Source organism: Stenella coeruleoalba (assembly GCF_951394435.1).
Source record: "Stenella coeruleoalba genome assembly, chromosome: 7".
NCBI classification, from domain to species: Eukaryota; Metazoa; Chordata; class Mammalia; order Artiodactyla; family Delphinidae; genus Stenella; species Stenella coeruleoalba.
The window spans coordinates 56,904,544-56,929,979 of record NC_137153.1 but is presented as its reverse complement, the minus strand read 5'-3'; the positions used below and the strand labels follow the sequence as shown (position 1 = coordinate 56,929,979).

General features: G+C 36.3%; 1 protein-coding gene and 1 pseudogene across 4 annotated transcripts in view; one reads left to right on the top strand and one right to left on the bottom strand.

Annotated features, from left to right (window-relative positions):
- The window catches only part of CNTLN (centlein), a 330,490-nt gene that overhangs the window by 105,943 nt on the left and 199,111 nt on the right, over positions 1-25,436 (top strand). For 2 of the 3 annotated variants that reach the window (XM_079927963.1, XM_079927962.1), the window contains exon 6: positions 16,096-16,229. In XM_079927963.1, coding sequence (XP_079784089.1) covers positions 16,096-16,229 — 134 coding nt within the window. The remainder of the gene's footprint in view (positions 1-16,095; positions 16,230-25,436) is intronic. The other variant, XM_079927964.1, reaches the window with a different exon arrangement.
- LOC307189051 (intraflagellar transport protein 22 homolog) lies at positions 19,640-20,262 on the bottom strand (annotated as a pseudogene). The gene has a single exon. The product of its transcript is annotated as an intraflagellar transport protein 22 homolog (transcript).

The window sequence follows — 25,436 nt, the reverse complement described above, 5'->3', positions numbered from 1 at the left end:
ACTGACTTCAAATACTTATCTAAAATGTAATCATTAAAAAATAAAGGCTGTTGCATTTTGAAATAAAACATGTTTTGAAAAAACATATTTAGAATTATGAATTTTGGCTTTTTGCAGTTAGGGATTAAATTTATAAATATAGCTAGGATTCATTGCAATATAGTTTTAATACTGTATTTTCCAGGTCCTTTAAAAACTATGTAAAAAAAGCACAAAACAGTTAAAAAATACTCACATGTGTTTTATATGTGTTTCTTTGGCTTGAGAGGGCCTTATTCATCGTAAAATTTTACTTTTATAGAAGATAAAAGGTGCAATCAATCTTTATAATATTCTTATATCCTTTTTGATCAGTTTTTTTTCAAAATAATATTTTCTTGTAGCTTTCTCTTGGTCTTGAGAATGTTTTTGTTCATTTTTTCCCACCGAATTTCAGGTTTCTCTTTTAACATAGATTTTGTTGAAAAGGCCTCAGACAAATTTTAGTGCTAGTAAATATGATAGTTCCTCTATGTATACATGCTTAAGAAGAATATATAACATAAGTATACACACATATATATATATATATATAGTGCTATTAAAATATAGTAAGAATGGATATGTGTGTCTACGTGTGTGTGAGTGTATGCACGTGTGCCTGATTATTTAAGGATTTGTCTTTCTGAGTGTGTGAATCTATTCATTGCAGATATTTAAAGAAATACATACAGTAATTCTGTTAGTGCACAATCAGGGAATGACTGAGCCATTGAGAGAAGTGAATTCTGGCACATTTGTTTTCTTATTTTTATATCAGTTGCTGCTTCCCTACAGCCTTTAAGCAATTTGGTAGTGTCATAAGGGTAGGTGGTACTTCCTTGTGTTAATCATAGCTGCATGATTTTTTGATGATCATTTCATTTCCTTATTTGCCATTCAAATAGTCCATTCTATGATTCACTGTGATTTTCAGTTCTGACTTTTTTTTCTATTAGAGTGCTTATCTTTTCTTATTAATTTGTAAGCATTCTTTATTCTAGATAGCAATACTTTTAGAAATATATATATATCACACATACCTTCTGTTCAGTGAGTCTTGAATAAGGTGAATTAAACATTCAAAAATTTGTGAATTTTTATAGTCATTTTTATTATTTCCTTCTCTAATGTTTTTGTTTTAGAAGTCTTATATTCTTAAGTATTCCCTACGCTAACATTTTTAATCTATTTAGAATTCATTTTTGGGTGTCGTCTTCCACACCGTTTATTCAGTAGTTTATTGATTTCTGATTCAGTCTCTCTCACATCTCTAAGTTTCCATGGGTATGTTTGGGTTTGTTTCTGGACTTCCTGTTTCTGGACTTTCTGGAAAACCTGTTATTTTCATGGTTTTAGGTATTGTAGTTTTAGAATTTTACTCATTATTTTGTAGGGTGATCTACTTCTTTATTCTTCTTTTTGTAAGTCATGAGCCCTATATGTGCCTCTTCACTATCTAATAATATTTAAGGATCATTTCATTAGTTTTACTGAAAAATTCTGTTAGAAAGCAGGTTGGAACATCATCTAATTTATGAATTAATTTTGAAAGAATTATAATCCTGCTATTTAAGAATGTGGCATGTGGTTTTGTAAGTTTCTTAGAACGGTACTGTTCATTTTTATTAGATTTATTCCTAGCTATTAATATTAAAATATTGTTTTATGCTAAATATTTTTTTGCTGAATAATATTTTAAATTATATTTTTAATTAATTATTTCTAGAAGACAGCAATATTATTGAATTATCTTGAGCTTCTTTTCAACAATTTTCCCCAAATGTCTTAGTTCAAAAAATGTGTACATTTTCTAGATTTTTCTAAGTTATATAATTACATTGTCAGTAAGAAAACTCTCTTTCTTTCCTTTTGGTGTATAATTCACATACCATACGTTTAATCCATTTAAAGTGTACAGGCCAATAGTTTTTAGTTTATGCAGAGTTGTGCAACTATTATCAAAATTACTTTTAGAACATTTTCATCATCCCCGAAAGAAGCCCTGTAACCTTTAACAATCACTCCTCATTTATCCTTAGCTCTGCAGCCCGAGATAACCACTTATGGCCTTTCTCTATATATAGATTTATCTGCTCTAAACATTTCACATTAATGAAATTATAGTATATGATCTTTTGTGACTGACTTCTTCCACTTAGAATAATGTTTTCAGGGTTTATCCATGTTGTAACATGTATCAGTACTTCATTCTTTTTATAGTTTAATAATATTCTATTATATAAATATCCTACATTTTATTCATTTATCTCAAGTAGAAGGATATTTGTGTTATGGATAATACTGCTACAAATATCTGTGTACAATATTTTGTGTATACATCACACATTTTTATTTCTCATAGGTACATACCAAAGAGAGATTACTAGTTCATGTGATAATTCTGTTTTTAAGCTTCTGAGGAACTGTCAGACTGTTTTCAAAAGCAGCTGTACTATTTTACATTCCAAACAGGAGTTACTGAGGGTTCTGATTTCTCTTTGTCCTCGTCAGCACTTGTTATTGTCTATCTTTTTGATTGGAGCCATCTTTGTGGATGTGAATGGCATCTCACTGTGGTTTTGATTTGCTTTTCCCTGATAGCTAATAATTCTGGTCATCTTTTTATATGTTATTGGCCATTTGCATGTCTTTGAAGAAATGTGAAATCATTTCTTTTGCATATATTCTGGTTACAAGCCTCTTTTTATTGATATAATTTGAAACTATTTTCTTCAGTTTTCTGAGTTGTTTTTTACATCCTTAATGGTAGTATTTGAACACAAAAGTTTAAAATTTTGATAATTAATTTATCTCCTTTTTCTTTTGTTGCCCATGCTTTTGGGCATTCTCAGATGCATCTCAGATATGCATCTTGAGAAACCATTGCCTAATCAAAGATCATGAAATTGGACACTTATGTTTTCTTCTAAGAGTTTTATTTCTTACCTTTAGGTCTTTATCCATTTTGAGTTAATTTTTGAACATGATGTTTGATAGGAATCCAGCTTCATTCTCTTGCACGTGTATTCAGTTGTCCCAGCTCCGTTTGTTAAAAAAGACTGTTCTTCCCCCACTGAATTTATCGTGCCATGTTTATTGAAAATCAGTTGACTGTAAATATAAGGGTTTATTTCTGGACCTCAATTCTGTTCCTTTGATCTATACATTTATCCTCATGCATATGCCACACTACATTGATTATTGTAGACTTATAGTAAGTTTTGCAGTTGGGATTTGTGTGTCCTCCAAATTCTTCCATTTTCAAGGTTGGCTATTCTGTGTGTCTTGCATTTCTATATGAATTTTAGAATCAGCTTTTCCATTTCTTGCAAAAAAAAAAGCAAGCTGAGATGATTTTGGTAGAGATTGTATTGAATCCCTGTCACCGTTTTTAGTGTAGGCATTTACAGCTATACGTGTCCCTCTGAGCATTGCCTTTGCTACATCCTGTAAGTTTTGGCATGTTATGTGTTTTTTTAAAAAACATTTATTTAGGGCTTCCCTGGTGGTGCAGTGGTTGAGAGTCCGCCTGCCGATACAGGGGACACGGGTTCGTGTCCTGGTCCAGGAAGATCCCACATGCCGCGGAGCGGCTGGGTCCGTGAGCCATGGCCACTGAGCCTGCACGTCTGGAGCCTGTGCTCCGCAATGGGAGAGGCCACAACAGTGAGAGGCCCGCGTACTGAAAAAAAAAAAAAAATTTATTTTTGGCTGCGTTGGGTCTTCATTACTGCATGCAGGCTTTCTCTAGTTGAGGCGAGTGGGGAATACTCTTCGTTGTGGTGCGCGGTCTTCTCATTGCGGTGGCTTCTCTTGTTGCAGAGCATGTGCTGTAGGCACGTGGGCTTCAGTAGTTGTGGCATGCAGGCTCAGTAGTTGTGGCTCGTGGGCTCTAGAGCGCAGACTCAGTAGCTGTGGTACACAGGCGTAGTTGCTCCATGGCATATGGGATCTTCCTGGACCAGGGCTTGAACCCGTGTCCCCTACATTGGCAGGCAGATTCTTAACCACTGTGCCACCACGGAAGTCCTAGCATGTTATGTTTTTGTTTTCATTTGTCTCTGGATATTTTCCGATTCTCTTGTGATTTCTTCTTTGATCTATTGGCTGTTTAAGTGTGTATTGTTTAATTTCCATATATTTTGAATTTTTCAGTTTTCCTTCTGTTACTGAGTTCTAGCTCCATTCCACTGTGGTTGGAAAAGATACTTTGTATTAGTTTAAGTTTTTAAAGTTTATTATGAGCTTTTTTATTGCTTGACATATGGTCTTATATGGCGAATGTTCTGTGTGTACTTAAGAAATATGTATATTCTGCTGTTTTGAGGCAGAGTGTTCCATATACATCTGTTAGGTATACTTGGTTTATAGTGTTTTTCAGGCTCTTTGTATCCTTAGTGACCATCTATATAGATGTTCTATCATTATTTAAAGTGGCCTATATTCTCCAACTATTATTGTAAAACTCTATTTCTTCCTTCAATTCTATACTTTATATATTTTAAGGCTCTGGTTTTTGGTGCATGTATGTTTATAGTGGTTACACCTTGATGAATTGACTCATTGATCAATATATTATGTCCTCTTTTGTCTCTTATAACAGTTTTTGACTTAGTTTATTTTGTCCAACATTCTTATGTCCATCCTAACTCTCTTTTGTTTATTATTTTCATGGAATATCTTTTCTCATCCTTTGATTTTCAATCTTTTTGTGTCTTTGGATATGATAGTATCTTTTAAAAACATATAGTTGTATAATTTTTTTTGTTTGTTTGTTTGTTTGTTTTTCTGTACGTGGGCCTCTCACTGTTGTGGCCTCTCCCATTGCGGAGCACAGGCTCCGGATGCGCAGGCTCTGGACGCGCAGGCTCAGCGGCCATGGCTCACGGGCCCAGCCGCTCCGCGGCATGTGGGATCTTCCCATACCGGGGCACGAACCCGTGTCCCCCGCATCGGCAGGCGGATTCTCAACCACTGCGCCACCAGGGAAGCCCATTTGGTAGTTTTTGACCATTATTTCTTTGAGTATTTTTTTCTGTCCTTATTCTATTGCCTCTCGTTCTGGTAGTCCCTTTATGCTTATATTGGTGCATTTAGTGGTGTCCAGTATTCCTCTGGGGCTATTAATTTGTATTATTCTTTTTTCTTGATATAGCTTCAAGTTTTTTGTTCTTATTCCTGTCAGTTCATATTAAATGTTGAGCTCTTCTAGTGAGGTTTTTTTGTTTGTTTTTTTGTTTGTTTTCATTTTAGTCACTATGCTTTTTAGCACCAGAATTTCCATTTGGATGTTTCAAAACAATTTATATTACTTTATTGGTATTTTCCATCAGATGAGATATTGTCATTTTAACTTTTTAAAAATGATATGATACTTTTTAAAACATGATTTTCTTTTACTTTTTAAATATACTTATAATGCCTCTTTTGAAGTCTTTGTGAAGGCTGGTATCTGGATCCTCTCATGGGCAGTTGCTATTGCTTGCTTTCTTTGCTTTGCATGAATGACACCTTTTCTTTGCATGTTGTAATTTTTTTGTTGAAAAATGTACATTTCAAGTTATATGCTAGGAGGAGTCAATTCAGCACCGTGGCAGAATGAAAAGCTATCTTTGTCTTTCCCCTTCAATCTACAACTAGTAAAACATCTAAAACACAACAACGAAGCCTCTGTCCAATATATCAGGTTGCTGGAGAATTCCACACATCTGTGCATCTAAAGGTGGGTGGACTGGAACACATGGAGGAGGCTGAACCAAGGGAACAGCAGAGGCATGCTTGAAGTCCTGGTCCATCAGCCATGGCAGCTGAACCCACAACCCCAGAGAACCTGGCAGTGGCAGGGGACGTGGTGCACATGACTCAAGCCTCCTGGCCACATGGTTACTACAGCCACAAGTAACCGGGCAGCAGTGGTAGTGGGGCCTGGTACCCCGTTCCTCCAGCTGCTAAGGCACCCATTACTCCAGCCTCTCACATGCACATCTCATCTGTGGAGCTTATAACACTGGACACCACAGAGGCACTTGCAGGAAACTTACAACACTGGACACCATAGAGGCACCCGTAGGACCCTGGCTCCCCCTTCCCTTTCCCCCATGATAGTGGAACCTTCAACTTTGGATCCCAGATGAGGGAAGAGCCCACCATCCAAGGGCCCCAGGCAGCAGCAACTGTGACACTGGCAGAAGCAAGGTACCAATGACCCCAGAGACACAAGAAACAATAATGAATGCACAGGGCCACACCTCTGACAGAGGCGATGGAACGTGGAAAGTGCAGACTCTCAAATAGAATCAGAGGCAGCTCAGGTAAGAGAAACCCAAAACTTGTGCTATATCACTACCTACTGGAAATCAAAAGAAAGATCTCTAATTTCTAACCTGTTGAATTGCTAGTATGAAGCAGAAAGGTGTTCCCTACTTCACATGCACCAGCAGAGGAACAATTTATCAAGCACCATGAAAAACCACAGTAACATTGTACCACAAAAAGAAAATGACAATTTCACATAAATTAAACTTAAAGTCATGGAACATTGCAATCTGATTGATAGAGAATTCAAGAGAGTTGTCATGAAGAAACTCAACTAGCTACAAGAAAACTCAGAAAGGGTGTTCATTGAGCTCAGGAATAAAATTAATGAACAGAAGGAATAATTTACCAAAGAGGTTGAAACTAAAAGAAAAGAACCAAGGGGCTTCCCTGGTGGCGCAGTGGTTGAGAGTCCACCTGCCAATGCAGGGGACACGGGTTTGTGCTCCAGTCTGGGAGGATCCCACATGCCGCGGAGCGGCTGGGCCCATGAGCCATGGCCACTGAGCCTGCGCGTCCGGAGCCTGTGCTCCGCAACGGGAGAGGCCACAACAGTGAGGGGCCCGCGTACCGCAAAAAAAAAAAAGAAAAAAATAAAAAGAAAAGAAAAGAACCAAACCACAATTCTGGAGCTTAAGAATTCAATAAATGAGATGAAGAATGCATTAGAAAGCATTGGATATAGAGCAGACCATAGTGAAGAGAGAATTAGTGATGGACTTCCCTGGTGCCACAGTGGTTAAGAATCTGCCTGCCAATGCAGGGGATGCAGGTTCGAGCCCTGGTCTGGATAGATCCCACATGCCTTGGAGCAGCTAAGCCTGTGCGCCACAACTACTGAGCCTGTGCTCTAGAGCCCATGAGCCACAACTACTGAGCCTGCATGCTGCAACTACTGAAGGTGGCACGCCTAGAGCCTCTGCTCTTCAACAAGAGAAGCCACTGCAACGAGAATCCTGGGCACTGCAATGAAGAGTAGCCCCCAATCGCAGCAACTAGAGAAAGCATGCATGCAGCAACGAAGACCCCATGCAGCCAAAAATAAATAAATAAAATATAAATAAATTTGTTAAAAAAAAGAGAATTAGTGAGCTCAAAGATAGAAATCTTGGAATGATACAGTAGAAGAAGAAAGAGGATTGAGATATAAAAAAATGAGGAAATTCTACAATAGTTATTCAGCTCTTTTAGGAAGGGCAGCAATAGGGTAATGGGTACCCCAGAGGGAGAAGAGAGGAGAAGGGAGCAGAGAATTCATTTATAATAGCTGAGAACTTCCCAAACGTGGGGAAGGAACTAGATACACAAGCCCATGAGGCTAAGAGAACACTCAAACTGCCTCAATGCAAAAACCTTGTCCAAGACACATTATATTAAAGTTGTCAAAAGTCAATGACAAAGGAAGATTTTGAAATTCAGCCAGGGAAAAAAAAGATGGTAACCTACAAAGGAACCCCCATTACGCTATCAGCAGATTTCTGAAACCCTACAGGCCTGGAGGGAGTGGAATGACAAGCTCAAAATACTGAAAGATTAAAAACTATCACCCAAGAATACTCCGTCCAGCAAAGTTATCATTCAGATAAGAAGGAGAAAGAAAGATTTTCCCAGATAAATAAAAGCTCAGAGTTCATTAAAACTAGACCTGCCTTACAAGAAATGTTGAACGGTGCTCTTCTACCAGAAACAAAAAGGCAAAAGTACACAAAAGTTTGAGCAAGGTGATAAATAGAATCAGAAAGCTGTAATTATTAGAATTGGCTTTTAAATGCTTTTTTATAGCATAAAAGTTAAAGGGGAAAAGTAGAAAAAATAACTGTATCTACTTCAATTTGCTAACAAACTCTCAACGTATAAAGGGATAATTCAAGACAACAAAAACAAGGGAAGCGGAAAAGGATGTAATCTATATATGTAAATGAAGATAAGATGCTATCAACAGAAAAAAGAGTACTTTATCCATGAGACGTTTTAGACAAAACTCACAGCAACCACAAAGCATAAATCTAGAACAGAGACATGAAAAATAAACAAGGAGAAAACTGAGAAAAAAATCATAGAAAACCAAAATGGCAGACATAAACAGAAAGAAAAAGAAATGATGGAGATATAGAGCAACCAGAAAACAAAAGGTAAAATGGCAGTGACTAGTTATCATCTATCAATTATAACTCTTAATGTAATTGATTGAATTCACCAATCAAAAGACACAGAGTGACTGGATGCATTAAAAAACAAGACTCAAGTATACGTTGTTTCCAGGAGACTCATCTCAGCTCTAAAGACAAATGTAAGGTAAATGTGGAGGGACTGAATATGATATTCCAAGCAAATGACAACCAAAATAAGTGGATGTAGCCATACTCATGTCAGACAAAATAGACTTCAAGCCAAAGAAGGTAACAAGAGACAAAATTGAACAGTATATAATAATAAAGGGGACAATTCATCAAGAAGATATAATATTTATATATGCATCTAACATAGAAGCACCAAAATATATAAAACAGTTATTAGTAAATCTAAACGGAGCAATTGACAGTAACACAGTAATAGTAGGGGACTTTAACACAAGCAGTTGATAGTAACACAGTAATAGTAGGGGAGTTTAACACCCCACCTGCATCAGTGGATAGTCCATCCAGGCCAAAAGTCAACAAGGAAACAGTGATCTTAAATGATACATTAGACCAAATGGATTTGATAGATTTGTACAGGGTATTCAGTCCAAATGCAGCAGAATGCATATTCTTCTCAAGTGTACATGGAACTTTCTCGAAGTTAGACCATATATTGGGACACAAAACAAGTCTCAAGAAATGTAAGAAGATTGAAATCATATCAAGCATCTTTTCAGTGGTATGAAACTAGAAATCAACTACAAGAAGAAAGCTGGAAAAATCACAAATATGTGGAGAATGAACAACATGCTACTAAGCAACTATTGGGTCAACAAAAAATCAAAGGAGAAATCAAAATTTATTTGATGATGAATGGAAAGGAAAATAGGACAAACCAAAATCTGTTGGAGGCAGCAAAAACAGTACTAAGGGAGAAGTTTATAGACATTCAGGCCTACTTTAAGAAACAAGAAAAATCTCAGTTGAACAATCTAACCTTACGTCTAAAGGAACTGGAAAAAGAATGACAAATGAAGCCAGAAGTCAGTAGAAGGAAATAAATAATAAAGATCATAGTGGAAATAAATTAAATGGAGACTAAAAAGACAATAAAAAATCAATGAAATTAAGAGCTGGTTCTTTGAAAAGATAAAATCAACAAACCTTTAGCTAGACTCATTAGGGAAAAAAGACAAGGCTCTGGTAAATAAATTTGGAAATGAAAGAGGAGGAATAACAGTGGATACCAAAAAAAAAAAGGATTATAAGAGCATATTATGAACAACTATATGCCAACAAGTGGAACAGCCTAGAAAAAACAGACAAATTTTTAGAATCATACAGCTTCCAAGACTGAATCATGAAGAAATAGAAAATTTGAATAGACCACATAACTAGTATAGAAATTGAAACAGTAATCAAAAAGCTCCCCAGGCCTAGACAACTTCACAAGTGAATTCTACCAAACATTCAAAGAAGATTTAATACCTATTCTTCTCAAACTCTTCCAAAAAACTGAAGAGGAGTCAATGATTCCTAACTCAGTTTATTAGGCCAACATCACTCTCATAGCAAAACCAGACAAAGACAACACACAGAAAAAAGAAAATTACAGGCCAATATCTTTGATGAACATAGATGCAAAAATTCTGAACAGAATATTAGCAAGCCAAGTAAAACAGTACATTAAAAGAATCATCACTGGGCTTCCCTGGTGGCGCAGTGGTTGAGAGTCCACCTGCCGATGCAGGGAGACACGGGTTCATGCCCCGGTCCGGGAGGATCCCACATGCTGCGGAGCGGCTAGGCCTGTGAGCCATGGCCTCTGAGCCTGCGCATCTGGAGCCTGTGCTCCACAACAGGAGAGGCCACAACAGTGAGAGGCCCACGTACTGCAATAAAAAAAAAAAGAATCATCACTGTGATCAAGTGGGATTTATCCCAGTGATAGAAGGAGGTTTCAACATCTGCAAATCAATCAACGTGATACATCACATCAACAAAAGGATGAAGACCATATGATGACCTCAATAGATGCAGAAAAGGCATTTGACAAGATTCAACACTGGCTTTTGATAAAAATTCTCAACTAAATGTTTATAATAGTAACATACCTCATCATAATGAGAGCTGTAAATGACAAGCCCACATCTAGCATCATACTAAGTGGTGAAAAACTAAAAGCTCTCTCTCTAATATCAGGAACAAGACAACAAGACAAAGAGGCCACTTTTGCCACTCTTATTTAACATAGTATTGGAAGTCCTAGTATTGGAAGTCCTAGCCAGAGCAATTAGGCAAAGAAAAAGAAATAAAAGGAATTCAAATTGGAAAGAAAGGGGTAAAACTCTCACTGTTTGTGCATGACATGATTTTATATAGAGAAAACCATAAAAACTCCACAAAAAAGGCTATTAGAAAAAATAAATACAGCAGAGTTGCAGGGTATAAAATCAACATACAAAACTCTGTTATGTTTGTATATGCTAACAATGATCTAGCAGAAAGAGAAATTAAGAAAAGTCATATTTATAATCACAACAAAAAGAATGAAATACATCGGAATAAATTTAACCAAGGAGGTGAAAGACCTGAACACTAAGAACTGTAAGACCTTGTTGCTGGAAATTGGAGAAGACACATAAATTGAAAAATATTTTATGCTTATGAGTTGGAAGAATTAGCATTGTTAAAATACCCATACTACCTAAAACAATATATAGCTTCAGTTCAGTCTGTTTCCAAGTCAAAAGGACATTGTTCACAGAAATAGAACAAAAGTTTCTAAAATTTATAATGGAACCACAAAAGACCCTGAATAGCCAAAGCAATCCTGAGAAAAAAGAACAAAGCTGGAGGTATCACAGTCCATGATTTCCAGCTAGACTACAGAGCCATATTAATCAAAACAGCATGATATTTTCAGAAAAACAGATACATAGATCAATGGAATAGAATTGAGCACCCAGAAATAAACCAACACATAAACAGGTAATTAATATACAACAAAGGAACATATATATATAAAGACATTATAGCCTTTTCAATAAATGGTGTTGGGAAAACTGGACAGCCACATGCAAAAAAATGAAACTAGACCACTGTCCCACACCATACACAAAAATCAACTCAAAATGGATTAAAGACTTAAATGTAAGTCATGAAACCATAAAACTCGGAGGATAACATAGGCTTTATGTGCTTTGACACTGGTCTTAACAGTGTCTTTCTGGGTACGTCTTTTCAGGCAAGGGAAACAAAAGCAAAAATAAACAAATGGGACTACATCATCCTAAAAAGCTTCTGCACAGCAAAGAATACCATGTACAAAATGAAAAGGCAATCTACTGAATGGAAAAGACATTTGCAAATGATATATCTGATAAAAGGTAAAATCCAAAATATATAAAGAACTCATACAACTCAAGAAATAAACAATCCAATTAATAAGTGGGCAGAGGACCTGATTAGACATTTTCCCAAAGAAGACATGCAGATGGCCAACAGGCACATGAAAAGGTGTTCAACATCACTAATTATTAGGGAAATGCAAATCAAAACCACAATGAGATATCAGCTCACTCCTGTTAGAATGGCTATTATCAAAAAGACAAGAAATAACAGGTGCTGTTGAGGATGTCGAGAAAAGGGGAGCCTCAGATAGTCTTGATGGGAATGTAAATTGGTGCATCCACTGTGGAAAACTGTATGAAGAGTCCAAAAAATTAAGAATAGAGCTACCATATGATTCAGCTACCCCATGTCTGGGTATTTATTCAAAGAATATGAAAACACTAATTCAAAAAGATATATGCACCATTATGTTCATTGTGATATTATTTACAATAGCTAAGATATAGAAACAACCTGAGTTCCCATCAACCAATAAATGGATAAAGAAGATACGGTATACACACACACACACACACACACACGCACATACACACATTCACACACATATGCACAGAGTAGAATACGACTCAGCCATCAAAAAGATGGAATCTTGCCATTTGTGACAATATGTATGGACCTTGAGGGTATTATACTAAGTAAAAGAGTCAGATGGAGAACTGTGTGATTTCACTAATATGTGGAATACAAAAAGGAAACAGACAAAAACCAAAATAAACTAAAGAGAAACAAACACATAGATACAGAGAGCACAGTAGTGGTTACCAGGGGAAGTTGTGGTGGTGGGGGTGAAATGGATAAAAGGGGTTAACTGTATGGTGATGGATGGAAACTAAATTTTTGGTGGTGAGCATGCTGTAGGGTAGGGTATACAGAAGTAGAAATATAATGTACACATGAAACATATAATATTATAAACCAATGTTATCTTAATAAAAATAAATCTAAAATAAAGTAAAAAGAAAAGTAACTTTTTCAAAGCAAAAAAAATTAATAAAAATAAAATTATATACTGTAGCAGTTTGGGGTTTTGTTTTGTCTGTTTGTTTGTGTTTGTTTTTGGCTGCGCTGCATGGCTTGTGGGATCTTAGTTCCCTGACCAGGGATTGGACTCGCACCCTCAGCAGTGAAAGTGTGGTGTCCTAACCACTGGACCGCCAGTGAATTCCCACTGTAGCAGTTTTGGATACTGGTTCCTCACTGCCATAACATCAGGGCTTGTTGACGTTTGCTCATTGTTTTTTTAATGTTTTCATTGGGCCATTTTAGGAAATCTGTTTCCCATGCTGTTAACAGTCTCTCGTGGTTGCTTTTCATAAAGCACAGACCTGGACATGTGCACATTCACCCTGTGATTTTAGCAGGGCTCTCCTTCACTGTCTCTTCTCTTGATTTGTCTGTTCATGTGTCTGTCTCTTGATCTGTCTGTTAATATGTTTGTTTGTTAATATGTCTGTTGGTATCACACCCAGCTGTTGGCCTCCAAAAACTGATGACTGATTAGATTCTTCTGTTGTTTTTGTCAATATCCTGGGACACAAATTGCTCCACAGTCTAATCTAATTAAATCTTGGCCTCTCCATAGGGTTTTTTTAAAATTGTGGTTAAGTAATATAACATAAAATTTAGAATCTTTTATCATTTTAAGTATACAGTTCAGCAGTGTTAAGTATATACACATTGGTATGCAACCAAGTTGCAGAAACATTTCATCCTTCAAAAGTGAAACTATATTCAAAAACAACTTCCCATTTCTCCTCCCCCCAGCTCCAGGCATCCACTAGTCTGCTTTGTGTCTCTATGTGATTCTTCATGTAAGTGGAGTCATACATTATTTTTTGTAAGTGGCTTATTTGGCTTTCCATAATTATCTCAAGGTCCATCCATGTTCTTTCATATGTCAAAATTTCCTTCCTTGTTTATTGTGGTAAAAAACACATAACATAAAATTAACCATCTTAACCATTTTTAAGTGTACAGTTCAGTAGTGTTAACTATATTTACATTGCTGTGAAAGAGATCTCCAGAACTTTGTTGACTTCAAGACCTGCAACTCTGTTTTTTAATAACAACTGCTTAGTGCTCCCTTACCCTAGGCCTTGGTAACTACCGTTCTATTGTGTGTATCTATTAATTTGACTACTTTAGATACTTCATATAAGTGGAGTCGTCTGGTATTTGTCCTTTTGTGACTGATTTGTTTCATTAGGCATAATGTCCTCAAGGTTCATCCATGTGGTAGCATGTGACAGGCTTTCCTTTGGGGGCTGCATTGTGCTTCATTTTATGTGTATAGCACGTTTTGTTTATTCATTTGACGTTTAGGTTGCTGCCACTTGGCTATTGTGAATAGTGCTGCTACAAACATGGGTTTACAGATATCTCTTCAAGAACCTGCTTTTAGTTTTTTTAAATGTATACGCAGATGTGGGATTGCTGGATTATATGGTGGTCCTGTTTTTTATGTTTTGAAACCCCCCCCATACTGTTTTTGAGAGTATTTTTACAGTCCCAGCAACACACAAAGGTTCCTAATTCTTCACGTCCCAGCGAACAGCTGTTATTTTCTGCCTTCCCTTCCCTTCTCTCATTTCCCTTTCCTTCCATGTTTCCTTCTCTCTTTCTCTCTTACATCCACCTACACACCCACCTATATATCTATCATTACCCTTTTTTAATAAATGGGAATTTAAGAAGTAATTCTTCTTAAATTCTTCTTATAAAACAACAGTTTACATATCTTAAAAAAATATTTTATTGCTAAAAACAGCTAACTGTCATCTGAGCCTTTAGCAAGTTGTAGTAGTAACATCAAATATCATTCATCACAGGTCACCATAACAAATATAATAATAATGAAAGAGTTTGAATTACCAAAGTATGGCACTGAGACATGAAGTGAGCAAATGTTGGAAAAATGGCATTGATAGACTTGTTTGATGCAGGGTTACCACAATCCTTCAATTTGTAAAAAAATGCAATATCAGTGAAGTGCAATAACGGGAAACATGATAAAGTGAGATATGCATGTACTCACAGTGCTATCTTGGCTGAAAGCCAATATTTTTATCTTCAAAAGTTCATTCTAGTTACTGCAGGGAGAATATATGAGGTATGGGTGCATTGCTAGAGTAGATTTTTAGTGCTTGACCTAAAGCTTGTTGCTCGCTTTTGTACATAATGAATGTATAGTGTATTTTGGGGTATCCTCTACTTTTAGATAAAATATTTATTCAATATTTTATGAAAATAAATTAATTTTATAATACATTTTTGAGAAAAAATATTTTTGAAAAAATGTACATCAGTTTTTCTTTTTTAACATCTTTATCAGAGTATAATTACTTTACAGTGGTGTGTTAGTTTCTGCTGTGTAACAAAGTGAATCAGCTATACATATACATATATTTCCATTTCTCCTTCCTCTTGCATCTCCCTCACACCCTCCCTATCCCATCCCTTTAGGTGGACTCAAAGCACCCAGCTGATCTCCCTGTGTCATGCAGCTGCTTCCCACTAGCTATCTATTTTACATTTGGTAGTGTATATATGTCCATGCCACTCTCTCACTTCGTCCCAGCTTACCCTTCCCCCTCCCTGTGTCCTCAAGTCCATTCTCTGCATCTGCATCTTTATTCCTTGTACGTAAGTTTTAAAATTGTTTCAAAATGAAAAAAAGATTTAGAGAATTATCAGGAGGAAAAGACCAACTTTGAACTTGAGGTGAAATTTCACCACAATCAAGTGAACTCAGCATGATCTGAACCTGAAACACTGTAAAATTATTTTTATTTTTTTGCTGCACCATTTTTTCTTCTCGAGTGTATCTGCATTTAAAGTTGAGGAAATAATAAAATATCTATTTGTTTTGAGTAATATTTAAGTAAATGAGCTCTTTTTTTGTTCATTGTAATTAACTTTTTTCATTATATAATACTTTACTGTAATTTTAATAAGTAAATTTCTACATAGATTTTCAAGTTTATTAGCTTCAGATTCTTAACTTTCACACCAGGAGACGATGATACTTTTACAGTTTCTGAAAAAAGTAACCTGTGACTGGTGTAAAATTTATTGATTGTATTAACATTTTTTAATTTAATGAAAACAAAATTTAAAGCACTACTGATTTTTCACTGTTATTTTGTGGATTAAATATAACAGGCTTTTAATTTTATTTATTTATTTGATATTTATTATATTTGTGATATGAGTGCTCTAATTTTAGGCCTTTGAAGACAATTTAATCGAAGCAAGGAAAGAAATTGAAGTATCACAGAGTAAATATAATGCTCTATCATTACAGTTGAATAATAAACAGACTGAACTTATCCAGAAGGATATGGATATTACCCTGGTCAGGCAAGTATACTCACTCCTTAATCTAACATTGTAGAAATGTCCTTTGTTATGCAGAATGCCAGCATTTTTGTTTATTATTAACACCCTAAAATGACAATATATGTCTTCTGTGAGTACTTATGTTTGTGCATTGAAACTATCTAGAATTAACAGGGACAATCAGGGGTTTCACAGGGCTGAAAAGAATCATGCTCAAAGAGTAGCCTTGGTTCAGTTTTTAACAAGGAGGATGCATTCATTCCTTGTTTCCTTCTAAAATTCCTACCCATGCATTATGTAATATTATTGTTATAATGAATAATAAATGAGTGATCCAGTTTTGACGTTTTATTTTATTATGTTCTAAATAGCTTTAGTTTGTGAAATATTCTTTCTATATCAAAATAGTTAATTTTGTAGCACTACTCATAAAGTGGAAGTACTTGAAAAACTTTTTAAGTGTTTTGAAAGATGTTAAACTACCTATTAATTTATTTTATAATAATCTTTATCAGAAAATATTGTTAGAACAGATCATAAATATATATACACATATACATACATATGTTATACATATATACACGTGTATGTATGTGTGTACATTTTAAAATTTGAACTAATTAAAATAAATCATACAAAGTTTATCACATACCTGTATAAGCACAATTTCATTCTCTGAAATATGTCATATATTTTTATATGTAATATACTATATATATAATGTTTATATAGATATATAATTAACATTATATATAATTATATACATAAATATTTATATATACTTAATATTTATTTTTATATATACTGTATTACAATATATATATTGGGGCAGGATTTTTTATTGGGTAATAGATTAATACATACTATTATATATTTATATATAATATATAGTAATTTATATTATATATGTTTTAGTATATGTAAAAATATATAAGCATTATATATTATAAATGAAAGCAAAAATCCATTGTGTCACATTTTAAAAATCTTTTTACCATAGGGTGAGGAAAATTATTTCTTTACAGATGATAGACTTTATGCACTCATGGTATAATTTTTTTAAGCCAGTAATTTGATGGAAGGCAAAAAAGTAATTCTAAACAGTAATAGAATCTTAAGTTTTAGAAGCAATCTTAAAATTTTTAATTATTCCTATCTTCTTCCCTATAAAAAAGCTTTTAGCCTTTGCTTGATACTTTTAGTTTATAAGTTTCTCAGTACTCTTCAAGACTGTTCTTTTTATTTTGTTCAAATTTCTAGATTGTTTCATATATTTAGTTGACATTTGGCTTTTTACAGTAGGCACCCATTTCTATCCTGATTCCTTATCTAGAGAATCTCAGAAACAGTCTAATCAATTCTGTAGTTCAGACCTTCAAATAATAAAAGATAACTTTATTAATAAATTTTTTATTAACTTATTAACTGCTTCTGTTTCTCATAATTTTTCATGTATATGTTTTACAGACGTTATATTGTTTTGGGTTGCCTTTCTTTCTCTTTTTTTTGTTAGTAAAAATATGTAATATAAAATTCCCAAATAAATGGTTAAGTGGAATATTATGCAGCTGTAAAAAAGAAAAAGGCAGCTCTGTATATATTTACACAAATCCTCCAAATAAAAAAAAGTGAAAAAAGCAAGCTGTAAAAAAGTGTGAATAGTTTGCTACTGTTTCCTTTAATAAAGCACATTTGTATGTGCACAGACTTCTGATAGAATACAGAAGGTAAGGGGGCTTCTGGAGAGGGGCTGGGGTTTGGGGACAGGTAAGACAGGGAGACTTCTTCATTAAATGGCCTCTTGTAACCTCTGCACATGTGGCCTCTTAAATTTTAAAACATTTTTCTCAATTCAAGGACTCCCAAGGGTTGTACTCTGGCTATGAATGTAAATGAAAGCTGCTGGGTTAATTTTTCTACTGAGCTCTTGGATAATCATTAAAATATCAGATAAAAATAATCTTTGTTTTGGAGCTGTAGTCTCAACATCAATTAGTATTATTGCAGGTATTACATAAGGAAGATTTACTACAGTTTGCGTTAACATTATCTTGTGTTCCTTGCAAAAGTTCCAACTGAGTGGAGGTCAGGCAAAAGGAAATTAACCTGGGCTTAAAATGTGCTCACTGGTAATCCAGGCAGTTTACTAAGAGTTGACTGTAGTTCAATCTAAATTTACCAGGGAACTGTCATTATCTGCCAACACCACTCTCTCAAGCAGACTGCCCAAACGGCTGCATTTCAGCCCTCTTCATTGTAAGAGTGAAACACAGCTGGGCATATTTTTCATCTCTTGTAAGTGTCTCTACTTTTCTTCCACTCTCAGTTGAAAAGACCTACATCTAACATGTTTGGTTTTTTTTTTTTTTTGGCTATGTTGCGTCTTCGTTGCTGTGTGCAGGCTTTCTCTACTTGTGGTGAGCAGGGGCTACTCTTTGTTGCAGCACGTGGGCTTCTCATTGCGGTGGCTTCTCTTGTTGCAGAGCATGGGCTCTAGGTGCACAGGCTTCAGTAGTTGCAGCATGCAGGCTCAGTAGTTGTGGCTCATGGGCTCTAGAGCACAGGCTCAGTAGTTGGGGCGCATGGGCTTAGTTGCTCTGCGGCATGTGGGGTCTTCTCAGACCAGGGATGGAACCCGTGTCCCCTGCATTGGCAGGCGGATTCTTAACCACTGTGCCACCAGGGAAGTCCCTACATCTAACTTTTGATCTAGTTAATATATTTTCAGGTTGGCTATATTACAAAATTCAAAAAGTAAAATTTATGAAAGAACAACAATTTGAAAGATCACTAAAACAAACTTGTACAATAAGCTATAAACTCACCATGTTTGGTTATCCTGAGCATTAAATCTTTTGACTATTTTTACAAATGGGTGTTATGACAGCATAACATTGTTTTTCCTGTATTTTATGAAATAACATTTAAGAATTAAATTCCCCTGAGATAATAAAAAAACTTTTTAGAAGAAGTATATGTATTCCACCTTCCAGTGTGATATGGTGTCCAGATATCAAGGACGTCTAAATAAAAATAAAATGTTGGAGAAGTTAAATGCTAATATTTTTCAAAAATATTCTAGGCAAGTTGTACAGATTAAGGAATGAAAATCACATTTAAACCAATCCACGTGGTTTAAACTACTGTTGCTATCACTGGGCTATGACAGTTACAATTCCACAACTTTTGTAATGTGACATAATGTGAAGGGGAAGCAAAAACCACCTCAGTTTTCCAGCTCTTTGGAGAGATCTGGGGCAAAGCAATCAGAATTCAGTAACAGGATTTTCTCAACTGAACTAAGGACAGAGAATAGATGGTATGAGTCAACTCCCTGGCTGACTGTTACCTTTGGCCAAATAAGGAAAATGTCTTCTACAGCCAAAGGGAGATGAGAACCTCAGTAGGTGGATGGATTTCAGATTTGCACTAAAATTGACTTCATTTGGGATGCGGAAGCATCTAGGTGAAGGCCGGTTAATTGATAATTGACATCTCCTCCCAGTCTCTGCTCTCAGACACTGAGTTGATTATGCTTCTTAAATACTTCATGAACTCCATCCTGATCTCTTCCGGTCATCCTTAAGATTTGAGTGCACCAGCTTCAGCTTGTTCAAGGATGGCGCCAAAGCTGGGTTTGCTTTGTCACTTCAAGAGCCTGGTTTATGGTGTGCACTCAACAGATATTGAGTATCCTGTAAAAACTGCTGCTGGACGAAGCAGGAATACCACATCTCAGTTTCCTTCAGGTGGCTTGGGATGTCAGCATTGAAGATGATCACCACCCCATAAGAGTCCCTCATCAGGGCTGGCCAGCAAGACTCGAACATTGGATCGCCACCACAATCCCAGAGCTCAGATTCACACCCCGTGCATTTGTTGTTGCTGGTAACATATGGGTTCTCAAATTCCAGGATCCTCATTCCTTGGGTTGGGTTGTATTTGGCGATGTCAGAAGATTTTGTCAGGAAGTTGGCCCAAAAGGTTTTTCCACTCTCACAGGGCCCCACAAAGAGGATCTTGGCCTTCAGCATTGCAATCTGCTGCCCAAAGACCTGCCAGAGCACACCCAGGTGCTGCCGGAGCCCTTGCTGCTGTCAGGGCAGAGCCTGGGTTGCCTTTCTGAATGCATTCCATCTTGTCAGAGTTTGTATCATCAATATTCTTCTTAAAATATGGCACCTGTAGCTACATAAAATATTCCAACAAGACCTTTCCATTTTAAAGTATGATGATTTTAAACTATTGGATGGAACATGCGGTCAATTCTAGGGTACAGTGCAGTGTTATGTGAATGGGGTTTGAAAAATTATGTTTTCTACTAAATTTTGCACCTGCATTTATCTGTATAGTTGAATTTAGTGTACTGCAAGAACTATAAGCTGCAGTAAATAAGGCAATGATATCCATAGATGGACATTTTCTTACAAGATGGTAAAAAGATGAACTCTGTGTAATTTTAAGTGTTTGATTATAAGGACTCAAAAAGGAGGAGGTAATAGCACAGAGCTTGAAGACTTCAGAGGACTTTTACTCAGACCATCATTATAGGGTAGTAGTTGAGATGTCTTCAGTGTTTTTCCTGAATTGTTTGAATAATCATTTTCTGAATACACTACATGTCTCCTTCATTTTTATTTCTTGTGGGTGTGCATGTGTGTGTGGTGGTTATGATATACCAGCATTGCTGTACTGAATCTGTATATTGTGCAAAAGACATACCAAGCCATAATTATCTGTAGGAAAAGTGGTCTAGGCACTTTCTTACTTGGATATACTTTTACTTGTTGATAAATGATGGAGTTGACCTAGCTTTATTTCTTTATGGGTTTATTTCTTTGAATTCCTAATTATTTGCATATTTATTGAATAATTAATCTGTGTTACACATTGTGCTATGGAATAGTGCTGTGAACTACCACAAATGATTTTTACCTTGCGTTAGAATATAAATAAAAAAATAAGTAACTAATATACATGTCTGTAACATATACAGAACATCTTAGTATAAACCTAGAACTTGCATAAAAGTCAGTAACCAGTTAAGTTGCCTAACTAAAGTTTTTGCCTGACTGGTAATGATTCAACAGTTACGTGGAGAGTGAGCTAAATGAATAGCTTAACTTCCATTGAGAAGGTGGGCTAATGTCAATTGATTTGGGAATTTTTCTTAGAAATTAGTTGCGAATCTCCGAAAAGCAATGAAAAAATAAAGGTCAAGACAGAGCAGTTACAATTTTGGTGAGGAATATCATCAAAGTCAGAATCCTGAAATTGGACTAATGCATCTGGATTGCTGGTGTTCCTAGGCACTTGGCAGAAGCAAGTGTAAATTAACTCTGGAGGATAATAAAGCAATTCTGTCCTCAAATTATGTCTACAGTTTTACAAACTAATGTCTAGCACATAGTCAGAAATATCAAGTATGTGGTAAAGCAATAATAAAAATTAAAAGACGTAAGAACTGGAGGAGATTGGTTCAAGATGGCAGAATAGAAGGACATGCGCTCACTCCCTCTTGCGAGAGCACCAGAATCACAACTAACTGCTGAACAATCATTGACAGGAAGACACTGGAACTCACCAAAAAAGATACCCAACATCCAAAGACAAAGGAGAAGCCACAATGAGATGGTAGGAGGGGTGCAATCACAATAAAATCAAATCCCATAACTGCTGGGTAGGTGACTCACAAACTGGAGAACAATTATACCACAGAAGTCCACCCACTGGAGTGAAGGTTCTGAGCCCCACGTCAGGCTTCCCAACCTGGGGGTCCGGCAACGGGAGGGGAAATTCCCAGAGAATCAGACTTTGAAGGCTAGCAGGATTTGATTGCAGGACTTTGACAGGAGTGGGGGAGAGATTCCACTTTTGGAGGGCACACACAAAGTAGTGTGTGCATCAGGACCCAGGGGGAAGAGGCAGTGACGCATAGAAGACTGAACCAGACCTACCTGCTAGAGTTGGAGGGTCTCCTGCAGAGGCAGAGGGTGTCTGTGGCTCACCGTGGGGACAAGGGCACTGGCGGCAGAAGTTCTGGGAAGTACTCCTGGGCAGGAACCCTCCCGGAGTCTGCCATTAGCCCTACCAAAGAGCCTGTAGTCTCCAGTGTTGGGTTGCCTCAGGCCAAACAACCAACAGGGAGGGAACAGAGCTCCACCCATCAGCAGGCAAGCTGATTAAAGTTTTACTGAGCTCTGCCCACCAGAACAACACCCAGCTCTACCCACCACCAGTCCCTCCCATCAGGAAGCTTGCACAAGCCTCTTAGATAGCCTCTTCCAGCAGACAGTAGACAGCAGAAGCAAGAAGAACTACAATCCTGCAGCCTGTGGAACGAAAACCACATTCACAGAAAGACAGACAAAATGAAAAGGCAGAGGACTATGTACCAGATGAAGGAACAAGTTAAAACCCCAGAAGAACAACTAAATGAAGTGGAGATAGGCAACCTTCCAGAAAAAGAATTCAGAATAATGATAGTGAAGATGATCCAGGACCTCCGAAAAAGAATGGAGGCAAAGATGGAGAAGATGCAAGAAATGTTTAACAAAGACCTAGAAGAATGAAAGAACAAACACCTAGAAGAATTAAAGAACAAACAAACAGAGGTGAACAATACAATAGCTGAAATGAAAAATGCACTGAAAGGAATCAATAGCAGAATAAGTGAGGCAGAAGAACGGTTAAGTGACCTGGAAAACAGAATGGTGGAAATCACTGCCGTGAACAGAATAAAGAATGAAAGAAATGAAGACAGCATAGGAGACCTCTGGGACAACATTAAATGCAACAACATTCGCATTATAGGGATCCCAGAAGGAGAAGAGAGAGAGAAAAGACCCGAGAAAATATTTGAAAAGATTATAGTTGAAAACTTTCCTAACATGGGAAAGGAAATAGCCACCCAAGTCCAGGAAGTGCAGAGAGTCCCAGACAGGATAAACCCAAGGAAAAACATGCCGAGACACACAGTAATCAAATCGCCAAGAATTAAAGTCAAAGAAAAATTATTATAAGCAATAAGGGAAAAATGACAAATAACATACAAGGGATCTCCCATAAGGATGACAGCTGATTTCTCAGCAGAAACTCTACAAACCAGAAGGGAGTGGCACGATATATCTAAAGTGATGAAAGGGAAGAACCTACAACCAAGAGTACTCTACCTGGCTAGGATCTCATTCAGATTTGATGGAGAAATCAAAAGCTTTACAGACAAGCAAAAGCTAAGAGAATGCAACACTACCAAACAACTCTACAACAAATGCTAAAGTAACTTCTCTAAGTGGGAAACACAAGAGAAGAAAAGGACCTACAGAAACAAACCCAACACAATTAAGAAGTTGGTAATAGGAACATACATATCAATAATTACCTTAAATGTGAATGGAATAAATGCTTCAACCAAAAGAGAGAGACTCACTGAATGGATACAAAAATAAGACCCGTATATATGCTGTCTACAGGAGACCCACTTCAGACGCAGGGACACATACAGACTGAAAATGAGGGGATGCAAAAAGATATTCCATGCAAATGGAAATCAAAAGAAAGCTGGAGTAGCAATACTCATATCAGATAATACAGACTTTAAAATAAAGAATGTTACAAGAGACAAGGAAGGACACTACATAGTGGTCAAGGGATCAATGCAAGAAGATATAACACTTATAAATATATTCACCCAACATAGGAGCACCTCAATACATAAGGCAACTGCTAACAGCTATAAAAGTGGGCATCGACAGTAACACAGTAATAGTGGGGGACTTTAACACCTCACTTACACCAATGGACAGATCACCGAGGCAGAAAATTAATAAGGAAACACAAGCTTTAAATGACACAACAGACCAGATAGATTTAATTGATATTTGTAGGACATTCCATCTGAAAACAGCAGATTACACTTTCTTCTCAAGTGCACATGGAACATCGTCTAGGGTAGATCAAATCTTGGGTCACAAATCAAGCCTTGCTAAATGTAAGAAAATCGAAATCATACCAAGGATCTTTTCCAACCACAACATTGAAATTAGAAATAAATTACAGGGAAAAAAACTTAAAAAGCACAAACAAATGGAGGTTAAACAATACATTACTAAATAACCAAAAGATCACTGAAGAAATCAAAGAGGAAATCAAGAAGTATCTAGAGACAAATGGCAACGAAAACATGACGACCCAAAACCTATGGGATGCAGCAAAAGCAGTTCTAAGAGGGAAGTTTATAGCAAAACAATGCTACCTCAAGAAACAAGAAAAATCTCAATCTAACCTTACACCTAAAGGAAGTAGAGAAAGAAGAACAAACAAAATCCAAAATTAGTAGAAGGAAAGAAATTATAAAGATCAGAGCAGAAATAAATGAAATAGAAACAAGAAAACAATAGCAAAGATCAATAAAACTAAAAGCTGGTTCTTTGAGAATATAAACAGAATTGACAGACCTTTAGTGAGACTCATCAAGAAAGAGGGAGAGGACTGAAATCAATAAAATTAGAAATGAAAAAGGAGAAGTTGCAATGGACACTGCAGAAACACAGAGCATTATGAGAGACTACTACAAGCAACTCTATAGCAATAAAATGGACAACCTAGAAGAAATGGACAAATGTTTAGAAAGCAATAACCTTCCAAGATGGAACCAGGAAGAAATAGAAAATATGAACAGACCAATCACAGGTAATGAAATTGAAACTGATTAAAAATCTTCCCACAAGCAAAAGTCCAGGGCCAGATGGCTTCACAGGCGAATTCTATCAAACATTTAGAGAAGTGCTAACACAGATCCTTCTCAAAAGCTTCCAAAAATATTGCAGAGGAAGGAACACTCCCAAACTCATTTTACGAGGCCACTGTTACCCTGATACCAAAACAAGACAAAGATACTACAAAAAAAAATTACCGACCTATATCACTGATGAATATAGATGCAATAATTCTCAACAAAATGATAGCAAACAGAATACAACAACACATTTAAAGGGTCATACACCGTGATCAAATGGGATTTATATCAGGGATGCACGGATTCTTTAATATACGCGAATCAATCAATGAAGAATAAAAACGATATTAACAAATTGAAGAATAAAAATGATATGATTATCTCAATAGATGCACAAAAAGCTTTTGACATAATTCAACACCCATTTATGATAAAACTCTCCAGAAAGTAGGCATAGTGGGAACCCACCTCAACATAATGAAGGCCATATG